The sequence below is a fragment of the Pagrus pagrus genome (genome assembly GCF_965226575.1).
Source record: "Pagrus pagrus genome assembly, chromosome: 16".
Taxonomy (NCBI): Eukaryota; Metazoa; Chordata; class Actinopteri; order Spariformes; family Sparidae; genus Pagrus; species Pagrus pagrus.
In genome coordinates this window covers 22,758,214-22,783,407 of record NC_140200.1, presented here as the reverse complement: position 1 = coordinate 22,783,407, position 25,194 = coordinate 22,758,214, and the positions used below count along the sequence as shown (strand labels likewise).

At 38.5% G+C, this 25,194-nt stretch overlaps 1 protein-coding gene across 6 annotated transcripts in view; it reads left to right on the top strand.

The window, feature by feature from the left end:
* col12a1b (collagen, type XII, alpha 1b) overlaps positions 1-25,194 on the top strand; it is a 151,583-nt gene that overhangs the window by 42,354 nt on the left and 84,035 nt on the right. For all 6 annotated transcript variants that reach the window (XM_084377842.1, XM_084377841.1, XM_084377840.1 and 3 more), the window contains exons 18-29: positions 2,259-2,408; positions 3,997-4,116; positions 4,497-4,661; positions 5,183-5,329; positions 6,622-6,764; positions 12,706-12,835; positions 14,520-14,665; positions 17,225-17,354; positions 17,990-18,126; positions 21,170-21,299; positions 22,606-22,745; positions 25,032-25,164. In XM_084377842.1, coding sequence (XP_084233968.1) covers positions 2,259-2,408; positions 3,997-4,116; positions 4,497-4,661; positions 5,183-5,329; positions 6,622-6,764; positions 12,706-12,835; positions 14,520-14,665; positions 17,225-17,354; positions 17,990-18,126; positions 21,170-21,299; positions 22,606-22,745; positions 25,032-25,164 — 1,671 coding nt within the window. The remainder of the gene's footprint in view (positions 1-2,258; positions 2,409-3,996; positions 4,117-4,496; positions 4,662-5,182; positions 5,330-6,621; positions 6,765-12,705; positions 12,836-14,519; positions 14,666-17,224; positions 17,355-17,989; positions 18,127-21,169; positions 21,300-22,605; positions 22,746-25,031; positions 25,165-25,194) is intronic.

The window sequence follows — 25,194 nt, the reverse complement described above, 5'->3', positions numbered from 1 at the left end:
AATTTTCTTCTTTAAACAAAGTACGACAAGCTTGACAGGGCAGTGAAAGAATTCTACTTCCAACAATGTTTTATCAAGTCACTGTACATTTTCTGGAATCAGGTCGTGTTTGTTTGTTATTATGAACAAATTCTTATTTATCTGATTGAAACAAAGAGTTAATCCAAAAACTGTCCCAAGTCAATGTCCACTTAGTAGCTTTTTCCTGCTTTCAGCCAAATCCTGTGACCTTCATCAACAGGTGGAATTTGGTCAGTTGTCAAGGAGACAGATTTGTTGAAACCATCCCGAAAAAACTATTTTAATCGTCCCGCAGTGAATGGAAACTGTCCCAAAATCAAGACGTTCTTTCTTTACTTTGTTATCATCATCTACAGTTATCTATCTACAGCTAGAAGTATTAACATTTAAAGTACTTTTACCTCAAAACTGTACTCACCTGAAGTACATTAAATTATTGCAAACTCACTGTTTAACGCTTGGCAGAAACTGTCAGTCCTGCTGTGTCTTTAGCTGTTAGCTCTTTTAGCTCTGTTGGCTCTAGAAGCACAGGACTCTGCTGCTCACCAGCTGCTAACAGCTAACAGCTAACTAGCTCTCCTCCTACGGATTTCAACATGGATTTGTTGTCCACAATGCAGCTTTATCCGGGAAAAATTAGGCTGTGTCCCCCGCCGATAGTGAGTTGTTGGTTTTAACACATCATATTTCTCTAGATTTTCTATAGTAACTATAGTAAGAGCATGATAATATGTGCTTTATAAAGAAATAATTACATAAATGCATTTAAAAATCCCTTTCCCAAGCAAGATCTCCCTGTTTGTCCCAAAGACATTTTTTATCACCCCTAAGATGATGTGACGGTGTTAGTCTTAAGCCCTTCTAAGGACATCTTGTCCAAAATGTCTTAAAATAGCTGCTCATTATTATTTTTGTTGAAAGCTCTGGAAAATGCTTTGGGATTGTTTTATCATGCTACTAGTTTCAAGGTCAAGAATGAACTTAAGCGCTAAGCTTTCCAACATTACATTAAACCTAGTTTTGCTCAAATGATCCTGGATGCTCTTTGTGCACCCCTTATCGGTCTTTATTTTTTTGAAAGTTAGATAATAGATTTAAAACTGATGAAAACCATCGTGTCAACTAAGTCATACGTGCCAGCCGCCATAAAACACTTAAGAGGGTGTTTTTTGAAAAACAAAATGCTAACCTTTTGCTGACACTGTCAGTAGACACATTTGTTTTGTGTGTGTTTTTGATTTTGGATTGAAACGTTTTATTTCATTTAATTTTTGGTTTTGAAAAGACAGTCAGCCTGAGTGCACAAAAAAAAAGTCAGAACTGCTGCAGGATTCTGCAGGTCACCAGTGATTTATAACTCACAGTCAGACAAAGCTGGATATTTATTTGCTGAGACTCTTACTCAGAGACACTGGATCCAGCAGTCGTCTGCAGCATATTAGATGCCTCTTAAAGCTTCCTCTGTTTATGACATCTGTTTTTATTAATGAATGTCAGAGGGACACATGAGCATATTGTTTACTGGCGGTGGTATAACTCAAATAGACTGGGGCCAGGCATCCGACTCGGTTCCTCTTAGCGTCAAGCATCTGTTTCTGCGGGCTGCTGAAAAAGAACAAAAACATTTAATCGATTGTCTCCTAACCTGTTTTCAATTGTACATACAGGGGCCACTTTTTAAAAACTTCTAGTTTGTCATCCTCGAAAAAGAGGACGAGCGTCCATTTTTCACCCCTACAGGTGCCTGGAGCAGGAATGTGCACTAACTATTGGGAACAGGAGGCCTCATATATCACAGTGTCAGAGAGGCTGACTGCTGCTGCTGGAGGTTTCAGCCTGTGTGTCAGCCAGAAAAGACCACAGGCTGATCTGCTGCTGGATGTAAAATCCCAAACGACTTGCTGGGCTGGAAGAGAGAGAGAAAGTAAAGGCCCAGAAGAGAGAGCAGTTAATCCAGAAACAACAGCTGTTACACAATTTGTTATGAGTGTGAATTATTTGTGTTACATAATGCTGTGTAAAACCTCTGCTGTATAAACATCTTGTGATTGTCAGAGTTTGTGATGTATTCTTCTCTTCCCTGATGTGTCCCACAAAGTTTCCTCTCACTTTTTCCACACTTTCTCACACACATTCACCTCAAACAATGTATTTAAATCTGATGGGACACTCGTCTCGGTGTCTGTGGTGTACCAGGTGTCTCGCTCACTGCCCCCCTCCTCACCATCTCCCTGCAGACACTCAGTGTAAGACCGCAGCTCAGGCCGACATCGTGCTGCTGGTCGATGGCTCCTGGAGCATCGGACGCATCAACTTCAAAACCATCCGCAACTTCATCGCTCGCATGGTCAGCGTGTTCGACATCAGCGTTGACAGAGTCCAGATTGGTAATATTCCTACAACTGTCACTATTCAGACCTCAGCTATTACTACAATTGCTCTCACTATTACTACCTGTCCTTTCTGTACTGCTATCTCATTATTACTAATAACAATAACCTCTGAAACAGTTCAGCTCAGTTCAAGAACTAAAGCTCCTACTTTTGGTACTAACAAATCTACTACTTTAACCAATGTTTCTAGCGCAACTTAAAGTTGTAAAATAAAAATTCAAAACCTTTTTACCCAAATGCAACAATGCTCCATTACATGTAAGAGTCCAGTATTTAACATTTTTACCTAGCAGAAGTCTTAAGCAGTAAAATATTCAGTTACAAAAGACATTTTGAATATTTGTTTAATTTTTCCAAAGGTTGGATATTTCTGCGTTAATCTCTTTGCAGTATTTTTTCAGTACTTGTTTCAGTTTTCTGAAGACGTTTCACTTCTCCTCCAAGAGGCTTCTTCAGTTCTAACTAACTGGAGGGGAGTTTCAGAGCCATTAGGGCCACTTGTGGATCGTTGACAGTGACCCTCGAGTTACATTTAAAGCCACTGAATAAAATTAGTTGTTGAGTAAAAGGTACCATTTTCTTCTGAAATGTAGCTTAATAAAAGTGTTACATCTTTACTAATTTCCCACTTGTGCCAACTACAACTAGCACTGCTGCTATCAATACTAATAAGATAAGACCTGACAGTAAGGTCCTTATCATAAGCATTAGTTAATGGGTAGTAAAAGCCCTTGTTAATCTTTATAAGATGCTCATTAACGTTAATAAAACTCTAAGTGTTAATACATAATTAACATCATTATTAGTAGATTGTTTATTGTTAGTAGACTGCGTAATGTAAGTTCATAAAAGTTTCTTAGCAAAGGCATTCCATTGAATTTAACTTACATAACTTACCTATTATGTCATTATTAAACCTTAACTAAGCTTTTTGTTGCTTTATTAAGATTAATACTTATTCTATTATACATTTATTAGCCGTTTTTGGTCTGTAGCAAGAACAATGCCTCACTACGGTTAATACATTCTTTATTAACTTAATCCAGTTGCCTACGATATATCACCAACTTATTAACTTATTGACTTCTAAAAATATAAGTTCTAATAAGTCTTAATAAGAATGTAACAATTAACATGTTTATGATGCTATTATTAATGCATTTATAGGCTCATTGATGTTAAAAGGCATCTGATAAGGAGCGCCTTATTACCTTTTTTTTCACACTTATACAAGGACCATAATATTTAGAATATGATACCTCATTTAGTACGACCACTTCTACTCATTTCCTCATTCTACTACTGTCAGTGTGTTAACAGCTACTGTTGATACTGCTGTGGCTGTTCCCACTGCTATTATTGCTGACTTACATATACTTCTAACTACTCATTCTACTACTGTTACTGCTGCTGCCAGCTGCTGTTGATACTGGACAAATGAAGATTATTGCATGGTATTATTTTCATTTATTTGCTGCAGTTTTTTGCTGGTAGAACCTGTGTATTTGGCATCATTTTGTGTTCTATTTTGTTTGTTGTTACTTCCTTGGTGTTTTTTTGATACTACTTGTATTTTCTGCAGGTCTGGCTCAGTACAGTGGAGACCCAAAGACCGAGTGGCACCTGAAGGACCACCCGACCAAAGCATCCCTGCTGGATGCCATTGCCAACCTGCCATACAAAGGAGGCAACACCATGACAGGTGATTAAACAGCACTTTGTCCAATCCACACCAGGTTTAAACTGATCTAGGATTGTCAAATTTGGGATCCAGTGTATTTTCTCTGAAAAAGAACCCCAAGAAATTTTGAAGTAGGGCTGCTATTGATTTCTTTTATTGTCGGTTCATCTGTCCATTATTGTCTCGATTAATCAATTAGTTCTTTGGTCTATAAAATGTCAGAAAATGGTGAAAAAAGACGATCAGTCTATCCCAAAGGCCAAGATCCTCATATTTTTAACCAAATCTGCCCAAATATGGCTTAAGACACAACTACTTTTTGTTGTCAAGTCAGATTTACACATTGTACTTGTATGATTATTACTGAAAGCTTTATAAAACCCTCTATTCATGTCAAACAGGAATGGCTCTGAACTACATCCTTCAGAACAACTTCAAAGCCAATGTAGGAATGCGTCCAGAATCCAGAAGAATTGGTGTCCTGATCACTGACGGAAAGTCGCAGGACGAAATCGTCTTCAACTCACAGAAGCTGAGAGACAGCGGCATCGAGCTCTATGCAATTGGTGAGTGACATTGTCAGTTTGAATGACATGAAATTAATGCATTCTCGCCTCAGTTCATAGAGCAAGAATGAGCTCCAATTTGTATTTAATTTCCTGCGAAGATGGAAAAAAGAATAAGGTGACTTATTTCTTGTGTTTGTGGGATGGAAATATCAGCTTGCAGCTAGCTAGAGGATCATACCACTGATTGACCAAGATTTCAGACTTTTTCCCACCTTTACACAGTCATAAATTTCAATTTACTTAAGAATATTAAATCAAGACAGTTTCAAGTTTAAAAAAGTTGTTTTCTAAAAACTGATGAGCTTTAGATGATGGTCCGTGGTGATTTGCAGTATTTGTAATACATGAGATTAGTTGAGTTGAGGCACAGAAACAGTTTAGTTCTTCCTGACTCAGATCTTGATGGTCAGCATATGTATATGTCACTTTGGCAACACCTTACAAACCAGATACATTTTTGTCTTGTGTTTAGCCTTGTTTCTTTCAGGCACTTTTCTGACCATACATTTTTCTCTCAGGTGTGAAGAACGCAGATGAGAACGAGCTGAGGTCCATCGCCTCCGACCCCGACGACATTCACATGTACAACGTCAACGACTTCCAGTTCCTGCTGGACATTGTGGATGACCTCTCAGTCAACCTGTGTAACAGCGTCAAGGGTCCAGGTAGGGAATGAGTCACAGGTAGCATCATCATCAAACTGACAATTTTTCAAAAGTCTTGTTGTGATTTTGTTGGGGCAAATGAATTTGAAAGCAGTAGTTTTTCCACAGGAAGAAAATTAAAAACAAAATGCATAGAAATAATTCTAGGGTTATTGTTTCAGATTTTGGTCTGTTTTTAAAATTCGATCCATTTCCTTTGACAGAAATATTGCCTTCATCAGGAGCCTCACACACATCCAAACATTTTTGCAGGTGCTTGGCAACAATAAGCTGCACAAATAAAACAAAAAGACAACGTTTGAACTACAACATTTTTCCTTCCCAAACTGAAAAAATGTTGCAGCCTCATCTGAAGTAATTATTTTTCTGATTGTTGCACTATAAACAACAAAGAAGAGAAAGCTTCTTTAATATCATAAGACCTGATTAATTAAATCAGTAAATGTGAGGATGAATTGTTTCTGATTTTACTTTTTTACTCTGCATTCTTCATAACTTCATTGCTCAAACGGAGCTATGCGCTGCAGCTTGCGGCTATAATTCCGCTGGCCCAGATTTACACCTCGTAGTAGTTACTGGTGGTGGAGGTCAGGACATTCTGCTTTTCCGGAATTTACAAAGCCACAGTGTTTAAGACCGACAACCATGTATTTGTCAAATTTTACTGCAGGCTTTCATTTGGTTTTACAGGCGCTCGAGGGCGAGAAAGTCTCTCTGCTTATGAAGGACGACATAAACCTTTAGTCCAAGTAAAGAAGTGGATATCAGCAGAATTATACTTCCTTGGTACAGCTGCTTTCACCCTGTTTGAATGATGAAACTAATAACTGCTGACGAGAAGAAAGTACAAATTATGCAGTCCATATAATCCCCAGATGAGAACAAAGTCTTCTCTTTTTCTCAAATCAAATCTACTCTTAAAAATAAAAAAATAGATCAAATCCAAAAAATGCAGATGGATAAATGTGACTCAATTCTGCCTGACAATGTCGATTACTTCAGACCATCAAAAGATGTTGTGACACGGATCCAAGCATCTGATGGAAACTTTCATATTGGAAGTGCTTTTTGTCTGTAAATCAGTTTTAAGAGGAAATACAAGAAAGATTTATGGTACCGAAAAGAAGAAAAACAGAGAAAACTTTCTACAGAAGAGCTGAAATGTACAGCGGGCCAACAGCTTCACTGTCAGAGGAGTGAACACAACGAGGGCAGATTTGTGATGGCAGAGTTCAGGTGTGAAATACTTGACGTGTCGGATCATATTCCAGCTCTTGTTCGCTACTTTTCAGGAGTAGAACTGGAGGCAGCCACCGACCTCGTGACCTCTGAGGTCACCCACCACTCCTTCCGTGCCACCTGGACGGCACCCGCCAGCCCTGTTGACAAGTACCGCGTAACGTACGTGCAAGTCGCTGGAGGACCCACCCAAGAGGTGAGATCAAGCTTTCCCCCAATCCTGTTACCCTCCATTTGTCTCTGTTAGTGCTGAAGGGTTGTATAATTAGTGAATAATTAATTAGTCATAAATAGACTGTTTTTCATATTGAATTCAGGATTCTCAGTCAGAAGTCAGCCTGAGTACTCATCCTGTCATGCCTGTATCAGTGTGAATGTACAGGAGACTGCCTTTATCTGTGACAACAGCTGGCTCACTTCACCTGTCACTGACTAGCTAACTTGCTGTAATAAACAAAAAAAGACAGCTTTTAATTTAAGCTTTGATGAGTCAGAAGCATTAATAGTCTCAGTGGATGAGAGAGGAGATGAGAGGATGTATACCTGGTCCAGGAAATGTAAAGCTAACAGGCTAACGTCAGTGTTAATTTCTCCAACAGGCAACAGTCAGATTTAGCTTCTCCAGCAAGCTTAAAACAGTGTTAGCTTCTCTGAGAGTCTAACAACAGTGTTAGCTTCTCTGAGGGTCTAACAACTGTTCCTCAGGAAGATTCAGGAGGTCTTTTGTACCTGGTGCAGTGAAGTTTTTTGTTGTTGATTGTTGTTGTTTTTCTGTTGTGTGCTATGCTAAGTAATGCATTGCATTGCACTTATTGTACTGCCTGAGTTGTCAATGCTTGTCATGTTGTAGTATTGTGTGTTGGATGTTGTACGTACAGAGTGACAATCAATTTCCCTTCAGAGGGATTAATAAAGTAAACCAACCAACTGCGTTAGCTTCTCTGAGAGTCTAACAACTGCATTAGTTAACCAAATTAACCAAATTTCTATCCTTAGATAAGAAAGGATTTCTTTCCTAAATGCAGTCAGGAAAGATGTTTCTCAGATTTCAGACTTTCTATAACGATGCCCTTGGTTCTTTCATTACTGTTTGGGATCTCTTTTACTCTTGTTCCTGGTATAAATGATCAAAAGACTCAGATAATTGGTGTGTTTCTTAGAACTTCATGAGAGTTGGTTCATGAGAGTCCTGGTTCAGAAACTTTATGTCTACCATCTGTAAGTGCTGGATGAGATCCTGGATATCAAATAGCATCCTGTTTGCTTATTAATTCCCTTTGGCTCCCATTAGACCTGACATAAACTGTAACAGATTACTCTTTAGTTTGTTTATCTCTGAACCATACCACTCAGGTGAGATTTACTACTTCCTGTGAATTTAGATAATGACAGGTTGTCAGTCACACAAAAACAGAATACTTGACACTTAAATCCCCCCTGTTGTTTAATATTCTGGTATGTGTTGGACTATGAGGCAAACCTCACAAAACAGGTTAAAAACCAGCCCTTGAAAGTGTTTCCAGGTCTGAGTTTTATTCAGAGCCCCGTGTGCTCGGCCCTCAGGGACTGAAATCTGGATGCCAGTTGTTTTAGTGAACCTACATTTAGTTTACACTTAACCTCCTGTCAGTCCTATCTTTAAAAACAGCACTGGGTTTTTTCTATCCTTTGTGCTTTTATTGGCCCTTGTTAGATGGAGCCTGCGTGATAATAATCGGGCTCGTCTGAAATCAAGCAGAGTTTCCCCTGGATCCATTTACTTAAACGTTATAGACCTCACACTGGGCTGAGTCGCCTTGCTCTAGGGCCTCGCTCTCTTTTCTTTCACCTGTTTACATTGGACTGTAGCGCGCGTTCTAGCATAACAACATAAGGTATATGATATTTACATGCCTGGAATGTTGTGCAGGTCTTATCGACAGTAGTTTACAACCAGTGTAACAAGAGAGTGAATTCACAAATTACAAGCAGCCAGTAACAAGGAGGGTCAGGGTTAGGGTTATGGCACGCTGTGTACCTGAAATATTTATGCATAAGGGAGAAATTTAAGTGTTAGAGTAAAACCCGGAGAATATTAAACAGGCAACTCAAGCGGTTTTGCATGCTTTAGCCAGGTAAATACATCCAGTTTGCACCTCAGAGGTGGGACAAAGTCACAGTTTTGCAAGTTATAAGTAGGAGTTAAGTCTTAGCTATGAAATCCTGCTTTATCTCTAAACTTTAAAATCCTGAACAAGTCAAATTTACTACAGCATTAAATTTTGAAAACAGATTAAGTTTATTACATTTACAAAACAAAGCTTTTTTAACCTGCCCATCAGGTTTTCCAAGCTGTCTTTCTGTTTTTCATGTTGCCATCAGTGAGTATTTTCTTCTAAATCTAATAATCTCAGGTGTCATCTGTTGTCTGTCCACTGGTCTGCACGGACATTGTTTATCCCAACACAGTTGCCAGAATCAATATTGGAATTGTACATTTTCCACTGATATGTTAAAATGTACATGGTTCATAAGTTCAATTTAAACATTTCATATCATACGGATATGTTGAAACTTTACATTTTTGTATGGTTAAGTTTTCAATTATATATTGGGACAAAGCTGAACTTAAGCTCCGATTAGATTGAGGCACAAAAACAGCTTGTTAGGGTGAGGAAACAATAACGTCATCATCTGGAACGTTGACTGATGTGGTTTAATTAGTAAAGTTATCCACGTTACAACACATTTTTTTTCCTATTGACTAAGTTTTGACTATAATTTTTATAATTTTAAACTTTATTTTACTGAAAACAAGTAATATATGAAAATATTTACCATAATAATAAGAGCACTTGGAGGCCAGCATAATCATGTGCATCCTACTTTAAGCAGTGATAACCACATTTTATTTTGATCCATTACCTATTAAAAACATTTATTGTTGCTTGAGTAAAATGTAGCTTTTTTTATAATGAAAACACCCTTTGCAAATAGAATGAGTGAATGTCATTTTTTGGGATGCATCATTAAAAGATCATCGTAAGTGGCTGGCAACATGAACTGAAATATTTACTGATCCAAACAACTACCCCAAACAACTGCCTGCTAATGTTGGAGTGAATTTCCTCACTATGCCTGGACCTGCACATAAATCTTGATGCCAGAAGAGAGAGGAGAAGACAAAGAGGAGCTTGCAAGAGCTGTAGACCCAAATAATAATAATGCAATGACTAGCTTGTTTTAGTCAGCTCAGAAAGATGCTACCAGCTAGGCTGAAGAGGTGAATGTTAGCCAGGAGGCTAACGTTACAGACAAGAGGTTGCTAGAATCAGCGAAGGAGCCACCACCACCTGTTAGAAGGATAATGGTGGTGGTGGTGGACCTTGCTGGTCCCAGAAGAAATTAAGTTGTTCTGAGAATTTTCTAGAAGCGAGTGTTTGTGTCGTGATTCAACAGGTGGCTCCACTAGAGTCAAGAAAAACTGAACTTGATTTGAGAAAATACTTGTTTTGCATTGGAAACAGCTTGAACTTCATCAATCACAGACACAAATAACTTGATAAAAGAGATTTTTCTCTGCAGACGTCAAAAATGAACATTCCAGCAGCTTGAGAAGCTGCAGCCTCTTTGTGTTTGTTTGTCGTTTCTCCTCTGGGTTTGATTTTCCAGCAGAATAGAACAGGAATGTGACACTGTTTAGCAGCCAAGTTGGACGTTCCACACATGAGGACTTTCCCACCAGCACATGAACACAACACAATAGTTTCAGTTTAACAGACAATTATACAACACCTGGACCACCACCAGTCAGTGATAGATCCTGATGAACTGCTCGCCAGGAGAGATCAGAGAGGCATATTTCATACAAATCTTATATATATATATATGTTCTATATTTCAAAGATATCTTTTGATCTGATGTTAATGTTGTTTTTTCATTTAGTTTGGCCAAAATAATGGCTGGAATGGAACGTCGACCATCGGCAAAAGAAAAAGAAACATTTGAGAAAAATTATTATCAACCTAAAAAAAAAGGTTTGCTTTAGCACTTGAGCAGGCACCCTGCCTTTGTAAATCATTCAATCATTTTAGGTCTCAATTTTCACCACCCACTCTGCCAGAGTGGGTGGTGAAAAAGGAAAAGTTTCCAGTACTCCAAAAGGTTTTTGGTGATGTATTTGTTTTTGTCTGATTAGTGATTAGAACATTTTATTCTCAGCCTGCTGTGTTTCGATCATTTTCTTTTACAATCTGCACATAAGTTATTTCAGACTGCACTGATTTTGCTGTGTTGGACGTATGAGTTGACAATATTTTGTCCAAAATGAGATTTTGTGCTTTTTTAAAAGCACAAAAACTTGGCAGCTTCATTGTCAGCTACTAACCCAAAACACATTTTTTTCTTTGAGAGAAGGTACTGTAATAGGTACTTCTGACAACATTCAGACTAAACTATATCTTAGTCTGTACAATAGATTATATCATAAACATCTTGTCGGTGAAAACGAACATACATTTTGGCGGCATGAAGGTGCCATGTGGAGTTCACTTGTAAACGAACAAAAGCTATATTTACATTTAGTGTTACTCACCTAAACGTATTAGTACACACATGAAGCACATATATCCTGGAGCTCTAACAAAAATGTCAAAATGCATTTCCTTCCTAATAAAACTAAATCTTACATTGTTTACGTCCGTGTTTATTTGCTCGCAAACTTCTTTTTCCCTGCATTTCTTGGTGCAATGCTGTGTCAAATAGCACACCTGGCCAAGTACACATGTTTTTATATAAAACCCAGACCTGGAAACACTTTCTAGAGTCTTCCTAGTCCAACACATACCAGCATATTAAACAACAGGAGGGAGTTAAGCATCAAGTATTCTGTTTGTGTGTGACTGACAACCTGTCATTATTTAAATGAAGAGTAATCTGTAACAGTTATGTCGGGTCTAATTGGGGTGAAAGGAAATTAATAAGCAAACAAGATGCTATTTGATATCCAGGATCTCATCCAGCACTCACAGATGGTAGACATAAAGTTTCTGAACCAGGAAGCACAATGGTTCTTACGAAACACACCAATTATCTGAGTCTTTTGACCATTTATACCTGGAACAAGAGCGTAAAAGAGATCCCAAACAACAATGGGGGAACCAGGGGCTTTATTACTGAAATCTGAAATCCTATCTTACCTCAGTTTAAGGTGAAATTTTATGACTTTTCGGAAAAACTGTCTTATCATAGGATAGGAATTTAGCTATTAAAGAACCTTCCTAACTGACGACTTGCATTGGTTAGGAATCCTGAGTTAGAATGTCATAGACCCTGTCCTAAAATAAAATTACTGTCGAAAGAAGAGAAGCCAACACTGATGTTAGCTTACTGTTAAGGCTAATAATGATGTCAGCCTGGCAGAGAAGCTAACATGGTTAAAAAATGCTTTTTTTAATAAACAATTAAGAAAACAATTCATTCAAAGAAGCAGACAAAGCACAGATGTTAATTGTCCGAACACTAATGGATGTACAAGATCTTCTCTAAATAAGTTAAATTAAAATAAGTCTAAATGTGTAATTTTTAATGTTTTAAATCAAGAACTTTTTGATCTAGGAAGTAAACAAGATTATGAATCAGACCAGACATTTTTTTCTGTATCACAGAAGAATTAGGATTCATACCCTCCTATAGACCTCTTAGTCCTCCTGTCTGTCTGTGCAGAACGTTTTGACTTTATTTGGCCAACTGAGTCTTCTCCTTGCACCTCAACACAATGAGGGTTAATTCAGTTCCATTTTCTGTGCTCAAAACATTGAAAAGTGAAAACTGAACAATCTGTAAGTTTACTGTCAGTTGTTTTCATTGGAAATTGTTTTTGTCAAAGCTAAAATATTTAAATAAGTCTTTAAATCATATCTTTTCTTCTCATCTTGTGTAAAAAAAACTTTACATTGTTCAAATAGATAGAAATGAAGAAATGAAGAAGAATGAACTTGATGGTTTTTGCCTGGAGTCTCTGACTTGATTCGATACACCTCTCAATTAGACTTTATAATGTACAAGAACTATAATTGTTACACTTTTGGATTAAATCTTGAAAAATCAAAGTTAAATTTCAGGCAAGGGTATAACAACCAGTCCTTCATTGTTTCAGCTGCTGGTTGATGGGTCGCTGACGACTGTTGTGCTTGAAGGCCTGACCCCTCTGACGGAGTACATCGTCAATGTTTACTCTGTGGCTGGCGAGGAGAGCAGCGAGCCTTTGAAGGGCACTGAGACCACCTGTAAGTGTGTTTCCTCTTCCTCTTTGTCCTCTTTGTTTCCATTTTCACAAGACACTCGTTGCCCTTTGGGTGGCGGATGTGATTACAGAGGAGCTTTAAAGGCAGATAGCATCGCTCTGTGGTGTTTCACTGCTGTGGGAAAGCGTTCTGTTTCTTCCATACGGTTTGTGAGATAAACAGCTTGATTTCTCTGCTCATTATCCTGTTTCACACACATCGTTTGAACTTGTTTACTCGCTTTTTTTCTGCCACAAATCTGCTCCAACATCTCTGTTTATACAACATATATTTAGCATCTGATCTGAGGCGGAAAACTGCTTAACACAAACATTGTCCCATGATGCAATGCTGTGAGCCGATGCTCGTCTTTGCTAGGCGAAGTAAGAATCCCTTGGAGCCATTAAGACAACTGTAAAGAAGTGATTTATCAGGGCTGCGGTCTTTTCGTATATCTTAAATAAACTGATATAATTTAACGATGTGTTAAGTGCATAGCTCTAAGTGCTTTTATTTGCTCATCTGTCCTTTAATGTTCACTTTATTTGTTCTTAAATGTGCGACTGATTTTAACAATGAGCCGTTTCCCGCTGTCATAAAACAATAAGTGATTGTTCTGTCGTCGTCCACTTGGATGGCACCCGCAGCCATTAGATCACCATGGCCTCATTTTTTAAACTAACACTCACTTAGGTCATTATGTCCTTCTGAAAACACTGTCTGCACTTTGTCAGAGTGACTCAAACATAAAGTGTGTAAAGACTGGAGGCTGGTGGCTGCGGGTTTGGGTGGGGGTGTCCTCTATTGATCTTTCATAGTGCTTAACAGTCAAGAGATAGGGCTTCTTGTGCAAACCACACTCTTAAAAGCCCAAAATGACAAATTTTCTCTGTTAAAAGAAATGTTTATTGTTGCTCAACATGGTACATCCTGTTCACAGTAAAAGTGAACTAGACATGATGGTAGCCGGCCTGGGATCGTTCCATTCACATTTACTGTCACCACACTTATGCAAACAAGAATTAGACTAGATTAGATTAACTTTATTGTCCACCTCAGTGGAAATTTTCCTTTTTCCTTCCTTTGTCTTCTCCCAAAGTACAAAAAAAGTGCTAACACTACATATAGTACAATATATCAAACATACAAATATACAACATACAATGGTGCAAATGAGCTGATAGCGACAAATAGGTTGTATAAATATACCAGAGATAGAAGCAGGGTTAATGGGAGAAATCGGATTTTATTTCCTACATCTGACCTTATTTATGAGCTGAAACCAAACAGGGTTTCCTGTTTGGAAGACGCTCAATAAATCAGTAACCACATACGTAACTTTGTATGCTGTCTGACAAAGACAAAAAAACAGAGATTTTCTGAAGTATCACCTTGATGTTGCTCACCTGTTTGTATCATTATCTGTTTTTGGGCCAAAACCAAAAACTCCTCCAAATATTGAATATCAAAAGAGATCATTGCTGACCCACTCATTCAGTCATTTGATTCAAAGAATCCCCAATTGTTGCTCTCAAGTCTGGATACTTCAACTTACATCAGAACATTGAATTTATTACACAAATTAATGAAACAGCAAATATAGAGGATTGTCCAGTCTTGGTGATCTCTGAATACTCAGTACCCTGGTGTTATATTGAGCCTTTCTTGTGTGTTTTTGTCATCTCAGTGCCGCTGTCAGGTGCAAAGAACATGATTGTTTATGATGAGACCTACAGCACAATGATGGTGAAATGGGAGGAGGCGGCTGGTGCCACAGGCTACATGCTCCGGTACAAATCCATCAACGCTACTGAGCCTCAGCTGGAGAGGGAGGTAAAGTTATTCTCCTTTCAAATCCAACTTGTGAGGCTGTGTGTCTAACATGGGAAATGGTTTGAAGTTTACTGACAGACATCTACTTAGACAGCAGTAATTTATTTTTATGTAATTCTAGGGTCCTGTACTCAGTAATAAGCAAGCTAACAGAAAGGATTGTTAGAACTGACTTTGCCTCTTGGGGGCTAAGCCCAGCTAAGATTGGGTTAGTTTTTTTGCACACTTTCCAGTAGCTAACGAAAATGACTACCTTAAACAATACAGTAAACTAATTGCATGTTAGCTGGTGTAGGATTGACCATCTTTTAGCCAAGCTTATGTTTTGTTAGCCTCATGCCCTGTTAGCTGAAGGTGGAATGCTTGTAGTTTAGGTAATAGAAGACCTCATGGGATTTTCCCATGTCGTTAATGGTGGAGACAAATACATTTTTGATGCTGTTTGAACTGTGCCATGAATTTCCAACATGTCAATTTAAAAGACAGCTGCAGTTTGTTGTAAAGATAGTAAAATGACATTGAAACATTTATAAAATTCATTGAACTACATCATCTTGCACATTATATGTCACCACGAGGGCATCACTTGAAAAGTGGTTGGGTTTAAAGCTAATCTTTAGCAATTTTTGAATTAATTGTTAAATTAATTTTTAATTAACTTTCCTAAAGTGATAGGGTCAAAACTGGTCATTTCAAAAAGTGGTGGGGACATTGCCAGTCCCCACTGTCCCCAATGTCCCCAGTATAAATGACACCTACATGTCACCAACACCAATATGACTGTCATCACAAAAAGTCTGCCCATATTGACAGCTGCAGTTATGCCAAAAGTAGAATTAGTCAGATCTGTAAGCTAGCTACTATACAGGACTGACTCTACAGGGTTTCAGTTAATGGTTTTGGCGAGCATTAAACAAGCTGATATCATGTAAGCAACTGTTGGGTGTGTAGTCGTTCTGATTATGTATTTTGGAAGTCTTATATTTTAGTTTTATGTCAAACTGTGACTTCTCGAGTTATTAATAAACAACATTTGTGTACTACGTGGGACTATTCATATAGATTAAAAACATTATTTGTCGCTCGGCATTAACTGCTGTGCATATTTTTTCTGAAAAAAGGTGGGCCATGGTGGTCCACCGATGGTCTTCTGATTGGGGAGGGACTTTTAATGAAAAATCTAGACATGAGTCCTCCCTGTGAATGATGGGATACTGAGTCCTTACAGGAAGCGTCAAAAGGATACAGTGAACGTATCTAGAGTAAAGAAAAGAATAAGACAAACATGACCACTACACCGGCCTTAGACAAAATCCCCATAACAAGTGAGTCCCCATAAGTGAACGTCTGTCCCCACAACGTGAACTATACAAGTGCACTAAAAAACAGGCATCCAAACACTTTTAAACACGAGAAACACACAAACTCACCCACATCTTAATGTGTGTGCTCAGCATTTCCACATTGATTTTATAAGAGCAGGCTCCTGCTCATGTCGCCTTACTGCTTCCAGATGGCAATGAGATGAGTGCTTCATAGAACAGGAAGTGGACTTTAACAGCGCGGCTCAGGCCAGGCCTGCAAAAAGCAGAGCCCACAGACACGCTGGGTAATGGGAAGGATTAGCTCACGGCGTGAAGTCATCAGGGTGATATAAACAGAACAGATGCTGAACGCTTCTGTGGTGTTAACCCTCATATGCAATTATACAGCAAAGGAAAATGTAAGGGATGATTTAATGTACAGCAAGGTGGTCCTTACTGGAAAATACGCACCTGAAGTGTGAATCATGACCTCAGAGTAAAGTAGGGCATTGCATTAATAATCAATGTTTATCAATGGAAATACTGATAAAAATGTTCTTTGCCAGTTTAATGTGTGTATATATTAAGTATAATATAATATAATATAATGTATATAAGTACAAAAGTTTAAGTATAAAGTTTGAAACCTGGCTTCAGGGAGTATTGACACATTAGAGACACTGATATTGGGTGATCAGGTCTGGCTCACAGTAAGAGTTCAAGCTCATCCCAACAGTGTTGGATGGGGTTGAGGTCAGGGCTCCTTACAGGCCAGTCAAATTGTTGTTCACCTGACGGGAAAACAATTTCTCCATGGGACTTTCTTGGCTTTGTGCACAGGTGTATTGTCATGTTGAAGCAGGAAAGAGAAAAACACAACTGCTTTAAAAAAGGTTAAAAGCAACTTTGTCTAAAATATCAGCGCATTAAGATTTGCCTTCACTGGAACTAAGGGTCCTAAACTAGAAAAAACATCCCAAGACTCGAAAAACTGTAATAAATTAGGCTAAAACATGCAGAAACACCGGAATGGAGCCGGTAACGACTTCACATCTTTAGTATTACTGTGTCATTTTCAGTTTGTGTGGAAGCACTAGAAGTCTGTTAACCAGGTGTTCAGTTAAAACAACACAACAACAAAAACACTTTCTCACAAATCCTGTCTCTTCTGTTCTCCAACCTCAACCTGCATCCCTCTCTTCCACTATCCAAACCCCCATCCCTCTGTCTCTGTTCGTTCCCCCCCTCTCTGTAGGAGCGTGTTGGAGGAGATATAACTAACGTCCAGCTGGTGCAGCTCATACCCAACACAGCATACTCCATCTCACTTTATGCCCTTCATGGAGAATCTGCCAGTGACCCTCTAGATGGGACAGGAGTCACCTGTATGTAATGCTGAACTGGTTCTGTACACAAACAGAAATAATATGTTTGAAATTTGTCGTGTTGCTTTCTTATACTTTATAGTCAACATTGGCTGTAAGAAGCCTACACATAAAGAGTTTTCCCAAGAACTTAAACTTCCTAACTATCATATCATATAGTGATCTTATTTATGTGTCTCAAATGATGAGATTAATTCTGCACAATTAAAGATTATAAAGAAATGTTAGAAAGTATTTGAACACGTTATTTCACAAATGTAATAATTTTTTCGAAAAATAGACACCAAGATACCAGGACTTATCTCCTCTTAAATATAACCTTTTGTTTATTAGAAAAGGTTTTAGTAAAGAAAATAACTTTTTACAAAATTTAGCTGGGTTTGATTTTTATGTCAGCTTTTATTTTATAAGAGCTGGATCATGTATCCCACATGCTGGAGTTTAGATTTTGGATTGTGGGCTTATAGATAGAAAACAGATGCACTGACAAACTGACCTGCTGTCTGTTTTTCAGCTTCTCTGTAAGTTTTGGCCCCACCATGTCCGTCATCATCATTTAGTTTTGTAAATGCTTTTATGCTTCACTCAGGATGGTTAAAAGTTTTAATAGATGTCTGTTCCCTGTCCTCCCTCAGTGCCCATGCCTCCTGCTGGAGCCCTGAGAATCACTGATGTTACTCACAGCACCATGAAGCTCAACTGGGATGCTGCTCCTGGACCGGTCCGCAAGTACATAATCACCTACAAACCAGAGGAGGGAGACCTGAAAGAGGTAAAACTGAGGTTCTGTCTTTCTATGTTATCTGACTGAAATCACTGAATACCTGATAAAAGTCTGAGAACTGATAATGTAGCCATACATTTTTTTGATTAAGGTGGAATTATGAAGAAACTACAGATGTGATAAGTTAAAATAAATAATTTATTTTACAATTCTAACTTGTCATTTTAGCTTTAAAAGCTTTAAAAGTCCATTAGGGGTGAATGTTAAATGATTTTTCAATTAATTGATTAGCTGATTGACAGAAAACAAAATGATTAATCTTTTAAGTCTTGTTTTTAAGTAAGAACACAAAATACTGTCGGTTTCAGCTTCCTCAATATGAGTATTTGCTGCTTTTATCTGTTTTATTTTACCATAAACTGAATTTATTTGGGTTTTGGACTGTTTATCAGTGAAACATGTAAAGAATACATCAGGACCTCTGAGCACCTGATTGACTTTTTTCGCCATTGTATGACATTTCATATACTAAGTTAGAGAAAATAATTGGTACTTGAATTGATATTGAAAACTAGAATGGCCCTCAGTAGACAACTTCCCCAGCCAAGGCGCAACAGTTCCCTTTTGAACTTGCTCATAGATACCACCAACCTCAATATGCCTACCTAAATACAATTTTTTTCATCAAGATCCATGTGTTATTCCCTGAGAGATTAATAATAATGGCAAAAAAACACCCTATCTCACAATGATAAAGAAAGTGAAAACAGAAAAAATCCTGGATCTATTCCTTTATCCGAATCCACACCAGTAGTTAAAGGGGTCTATTCTGGGTCAAAACCCATCCCTCATCTAAGTTTTGTGGAAACCTGTTATAGTTGCCTGTGGCACAGTTATATTTCCCACTATTTGCTTTTAAAGGCCAAATGTTTTCTTTCTTTTCTTCTTTGAAAGACATTCTTCAGGTTTTGTTTGCGTTGGAGTTTGTGAATCTCAAGCAACCTCCTTCTTTGTCCTTATTGTGCAGTTCAAACTCTGTCCAACTGTGAAAGTACCGTCTAAACAGTCTAAATGAGTTCCATGTGTATAGCAGGGTGTAGAGGTGCGACCTTTTCTATTGGCAGGTATCAGTCATGGCAGCAACACTTGTTGAAAGTTTTCGTACTGTTTGTAAGGTCAGTCAGAGGTGCCTTTTAACAATACAACCTCACAGAGAGGTTCATCAGGGTGCAGTTTTAGTCAGCGGTGATACCCTCGTTCTGGGAAAGTGAGGAAGTCAGGACCGAGTCAGGAGTTACAGCCGGACTCTGAGCAGAGTTGGCTGATCAGTCTGCTGGCAGAGGAGTGCTGGCTCAGGCCGTCAGCCCAGCCTGACTGGATCGTCCCAGCACCACTCATAATTTCTCACTGTGGATGACAAACAGTCTGCAATGAATCGGCAGCCCAAGGTGCCGATGGTTGACACCTGCAAGATTTTTCCAGAATGTTTTGATGGATGACATGCAGCAGCTCAACTCCTCTTAAGGATTACAGCTGAAGGTTTCTTGTGTCTATAGTAGACACACTGGATTATTGCCTGCTGAGTGCTGAGGGTTATTTTCTCTACTGCTTAGGTAACTTAGCTCTACCCTGAAATGGAAAAGTGGACTGAGGACACATGTCTCATGTTTTATACATCAAGGCTTTGCCCAGATATTCTATATAGTTTATCTCTTCTTATAATTTCACACAAAAGTCTAAAACTAGTCTCCCAAAAACTCGCTGAATCTCATAATAACTCGGCAGAGCTTGAGATATAGTTTTGAAAATATGAAGAGTTCATTATTAGGAACACACAGACTTATGGTACAACTGCAATATCCCTTTCACACTGGACAAACCCCCTTTCAACCATGAACTTGGCTTTTGCCTTCAATGGGAAAGGGTACAATCAGCATTTATTCCCAGGTTGAACCTCTCACACGTAGTCACAGGTATTTATCGGCTCCAGCTCTGATCAGCTGTGATGAAAACACAAAACCTGGGTGGACACACTAATTTTCACCCCTTCCGTTGAAGTTAAGTGTTAAGTGTCAGTCTGTGTTGAGTTTGAAAGAGAGACTGAAGTAAAGGATATAAAAAAGAAATCACCATAACATTGTCCCTGGACTCCATGGTGCTTTCTTCTGTTCCCTGTTTTCCACACTACAAGAAAATCAAAAAGGGAAACTTGACTACTCGCAGTGGTAAAGGAGCCAGTCATCTATTTTTAACAGTTTTATCTGCGTTTAAAAAACATGGCCTCAGATTCCCTACCATTTGCTTTGCAAGGCAACATCTAGCTAATAAGGAAGGAGTACAAGAATCAAAATTCTTTTATTTCTTGAACTTGGGGAAAAAAACACCTCAGGTCCATTTAGTGGCTTTAGCTTTTAATGATATCACATCAGTAGAGGAAGTTTGCTCAGTTGTCATGGAATTATAGGTATTCATATTTCCTTTTTTTCTAAACACTTTCAAGACTCCTCATTCAGGAAGGAGTATGTTTCAGAAGCCTTGGCTAAATCAAAGGAAAATGTCACTGAGTCATGTTTAGATTCATGCAAATATCAAACATGTTTAAAGGTTTGCGCAGTTGTTACATGTCTGTTTTTTACACAAATAATCCTAGTTCCAGGCTCTTTAACTATAGCCTCACTGTCGCTGTCTTTAGTTTAAGACTGGTGCATTGATTCAGAACAGCAAACAAACACCAGCAAAGGGACCAATTATACTCTGCTGTTGCTTGACATCAATGGACACCTGATTCTTTTACTAAGTGTAAATCTAAACTCATGTAAACACATTTAAATGAACATTTAAAGTAATCCTGTGAAATCTGATGGCATTTCACTAGTATGTGGTGCTATGAAAATATAATACATGTAGGAATATCTTGGTATTCATACATTTGACTCGGCTAAAATTTTTAACAATTCTTGCTTGTGTGGATGTCTATTTTCTTCAATTTCGAAGCATATTAAAAACCTTTCCTATTTAAATTAGAGGATTGTGCAGCTTTCGTTTCGTTGAGTGATTTTTAGTCACTGCTGATTAAATTTGTCACAAACAGGTTGAAGTCGAAGGTGGCATCACCACTCTGGACCTGTCCAGCCTCATCTCGCAGACTGAGTACGATGTGGCCGTCACCCCAATCTACGATGAGGGACCTGGATCACCGATGCTCGGAACCGCTATCACAGGTCTGAATCTGCTTTTCATTTTTGTCATTTGTTCATCTTTTTATTTAAGCAGCTCGGAGTTGTTCAGTTGGAACCGCTGCAGCTCCACTGGGTGTTCAGTGTCATGCATCATGGCTTAGCAAAGTAGGCTGACTTTGTCTGACCCTGGTTTACATCTTATTTTCCACTATTCCATTCATGATATATAGATCAAGGAAAATGTCCACACCTTGAATGTAGAGGTTTTAGGAGCAATTTTATCAAAAACTAGTCAAAAAAGGAATGTATTTGGCAAGATATCATCAGGGATTAGAGGCAAAATGTTGAAAACTCAACCTTTGACCAAATCAACCTCGACCAGTGTAACAAACCCTGTCCAGTACCTGAACAGCACACGTGTACAGTGTCTGTGATGGTGATGAGCTCTGTGTGAGCTTTTCTTCACTTCCCCTCCCGGACTGAAAACAGCCTCCAGTAAGGCTGGACTCTCTCTGTGCACCATTAAAATCTCTGTGTGTGATCATTTACTGCATTGGCTCTGGTTATCATTAATCCCAGGTGAACTGGAAAAACTTGTTTTCAGTATTTAAACACACACACGTGTTGTGGTTCTATATTTGTGAGGACCTATTATTGACATAGTAGATTCTGTAACTCTAACCAAGCCTGGTTCCAGATCTCTGAATGTGCCCACATCTCTAGGAGGACCAGACTTTCATGCACGTGCACATGTATGTGCTTACGCATTGACCATAGGTGTTTCCATCAAGTTGAAGGACAGTTCTTTCAGTGCTTAGCTCACCTACCATGTGCACATTTCAAAACCATATACACGATTAATGCAGCATTTTTTTACTGGGTACTTTACAAAGAAAGAAGTTAGACTCCTGGAGCTCAAGACCGACATTCTCTTGACAGACCTCTCTTGGCATAACAGCTAACTGTTGGCATACTGAAAGCCACAGCCTTTTACAGTGATACATCAATTGATTGACACACAGAGAGACAAAAAAAAAAAGTTGAATTCAGACACATATTGCGTTGTTTCTATTTTTTTTATTGTATAATGGTAATGATTAGTGGAATAAAAAATTATAAACATCAATGTAAGCGCTGAAAACAAGTATAATATTATACTTAACATACTGTATATGGGCAGAGTTAAAAAAGGGGAAGTCTTCTTCCAACAAAGCTAGCTAGGTACCCTGCTACATTCGTGAGACATTGGGACTGAAAATTGGCCAGAGAAATAGTCACAAGCATTGATGAGATTTGACCTCTTTGTTATAACTTCCTTTCTCCATCTTTGCTCTGTCTGTGTGAACAGATGTTGTTCCAGCTCCAAAGAACCTGCAGTTCTCCGAGGTGACCCAGTCCTCCTTCAGAGCCACCTGGGAACATGGAGCCCCAGATGTGGCCCTTTACCGCATCGGCTGGACCAAGAAGGGGGAAACCGACTTCCAGTTTGTAAGTTAGCCATTATGGAACGCGACTGTTTCTTAAATTATATTTTTCAGCTTTTGTCCGTGTTTCAGCCTTAACTAGTCAACTAATCAGTTGATGGAATTTTAACTAATTAACTTCCAAAAATGTTGTATATCGTTGTCTAGTGCACACAGGTGCATCCTGAGTTTTTTAATTAGGGCAAACAACTGAGATGGATAAAGACACATCTCCAAGACTTCTTGAGGTTTTAGAAGTTCCAAATCAACATCCACTACTGGCTTAGACTGACACATCTGGCATCTTGGCTTGTATCCAGATTGTGTCTGGATTTGTTTTGTCCACTTTACATTTCTATTTGTTATTAAGAATGCATCTTCAGCAGCTGGATAAACAACATAGTCAAGTGATATCTCTTGAAATATGCAAATGAGCTTCGCTTGGACAGCAGCGTCTGTCTGCAGTGACACTGAACATCTGGTTTGAGTCGCCTCACACAAAACCCAGCCAGTGGTGAAGGGTTTTCGCCTGCAGCCTCACAGTGTTTCCTCTGATTAAAGCTGGAGCCGGAACTCAGATACAGCTCTGAAGCACACCTGCTTGATGCTGCTCAGACTTTCTGAACTAGTCCAGACTTTAATCCTTCCTGTTGCCTCTCTGACATGTGGTCTGCTCTCCGAGGAGGGTCGATTAAATGAGGATGAGGAAACTGGAGATGTTTTTGTTTAAGTGAAAAAATGAAAGTCGTGCTGTAGTATTGTCATCAAAGATTTTTCTTATTATTGAAGTCAAACAGAAAATCACACGGAAGACCCATAGTGGTTTCACAGATCCATTAAACTGACATGCCCCAAAAAACTAAGTTATTGTGTTTGCCCAGAATTAAGTAAAAACATTCATCTTAGCTAAAGCAACAATAATGCTTGCCTTGTTTTCTTCTTGTTATACTTTGGCCTTCAAATGTTGTTTTTGGACCAACTTTTGATTCAATTCAGCATGAAAATCTGTGAATGAAATGAATGCCAGGCTCTTCATAACAATCTTAGATTATCTCAGAATTTTACATTATTAGGCGATCTTTATTGACAAATGAAAATAGGTCAATGGGTTTAAATAGAATACACAGTGAGGGGAAATCTGTAGTAAATTGTGAAAGCAAGCTGAGCAGTTGTTCTTTTTCTACCCTCTTCAACAGAAAGAACAAGTTTGTAGCTTTGTGCTTAACAGTTTTGATATGAATTCAGTGTAAGAATAACACAAAACTACACTTCCCTCAAGTGTATTTTATTGGGTGCCATGCACAAAAAACGGAGATAAGACAAAACAGCCATCACACAATTTTGGACTGCATAGAACAAGATACTCAGGAGGCAACTTGCTATTCCTGCCTTTGCAAACATGTCTTCAGTTATATCTCAGACCTTCGGGAAGCGAGATGAATCCTTAGAGTAAATGTTGAGGATGGGAAAGTAACCCACTTCAAACAGTCTGTATGAGTTATGATGGATTTTGTCTAAAGACCAGGGGTTTGCTGCACAAAACACCTTAAGTTTTTACCTTAAGTATGACGCTGAAGGCTAAACTTATCTTTAGCTCAGAGACTCACTTAATAGTGTTGCACAGTCCGTTAAAAGGTTTAATTAGTTGAGGAAAAATGTGAAGGCATTTACTGTATTAAAAGAGATTTTACAGCAGTAAAAATTCCTTTTTCACGAAAAAGACAAGAAAATCAAATTGGTCGATGAAGGAAAAGATGATACTTTTGTGGGAATACAGTAAAATAAATCACATGCTAATAAATTACATTTGGACTGATAAAGAGGTCCAGCAAAAAAAATACAAATAAAATGATGGTCCAACAGGTGATATTTCACTGTTTTATGGCTGACAATGACAGAATTCTCTGCACAGAAGTCCTCGAAAAAATAAAGATGACATCTTCTAACAATTAATTTTTTTTCTGGTTTTCTACCGGTCACACCCTCCTTGGGATGTGTTTATTTTTTCTCATTTATTGATTTTGTTTTTAGGAAACTTTAACTTGGACTTAACTTGAAGGAAATCGTAACTGAAGGTGTTTTGTGCACCAGGCCCTGGACTTCAATTCCACACTATACTTGTTCTGTTTTTATTTCAGAGGATCACTTGTTAATGCGACTAAAAAAGGCCATTTGATGCCAATTGAAAAGGATCTTCAACTACACCATTAAAATATAGTTTATCATGTCTTACTACCTAGATCACAGTGATGGCTAATGCAACAGAATAGGCTCTGTTAATATACAGTACTTTCTCTTGCTCCATCACCAGGCCATCCTGAACAGCGATGAGACCACTCACGTCCTGCAGAACTTGGACCCTGACACTGAATACTCCGTCACTGTCACAGCCATTTACCCTGACGAGTCGGAGAGTGAGGACCTGATGGGAAGCGAGCGCACATGTAAGCAAACCGTTGGAACCAACATCATCC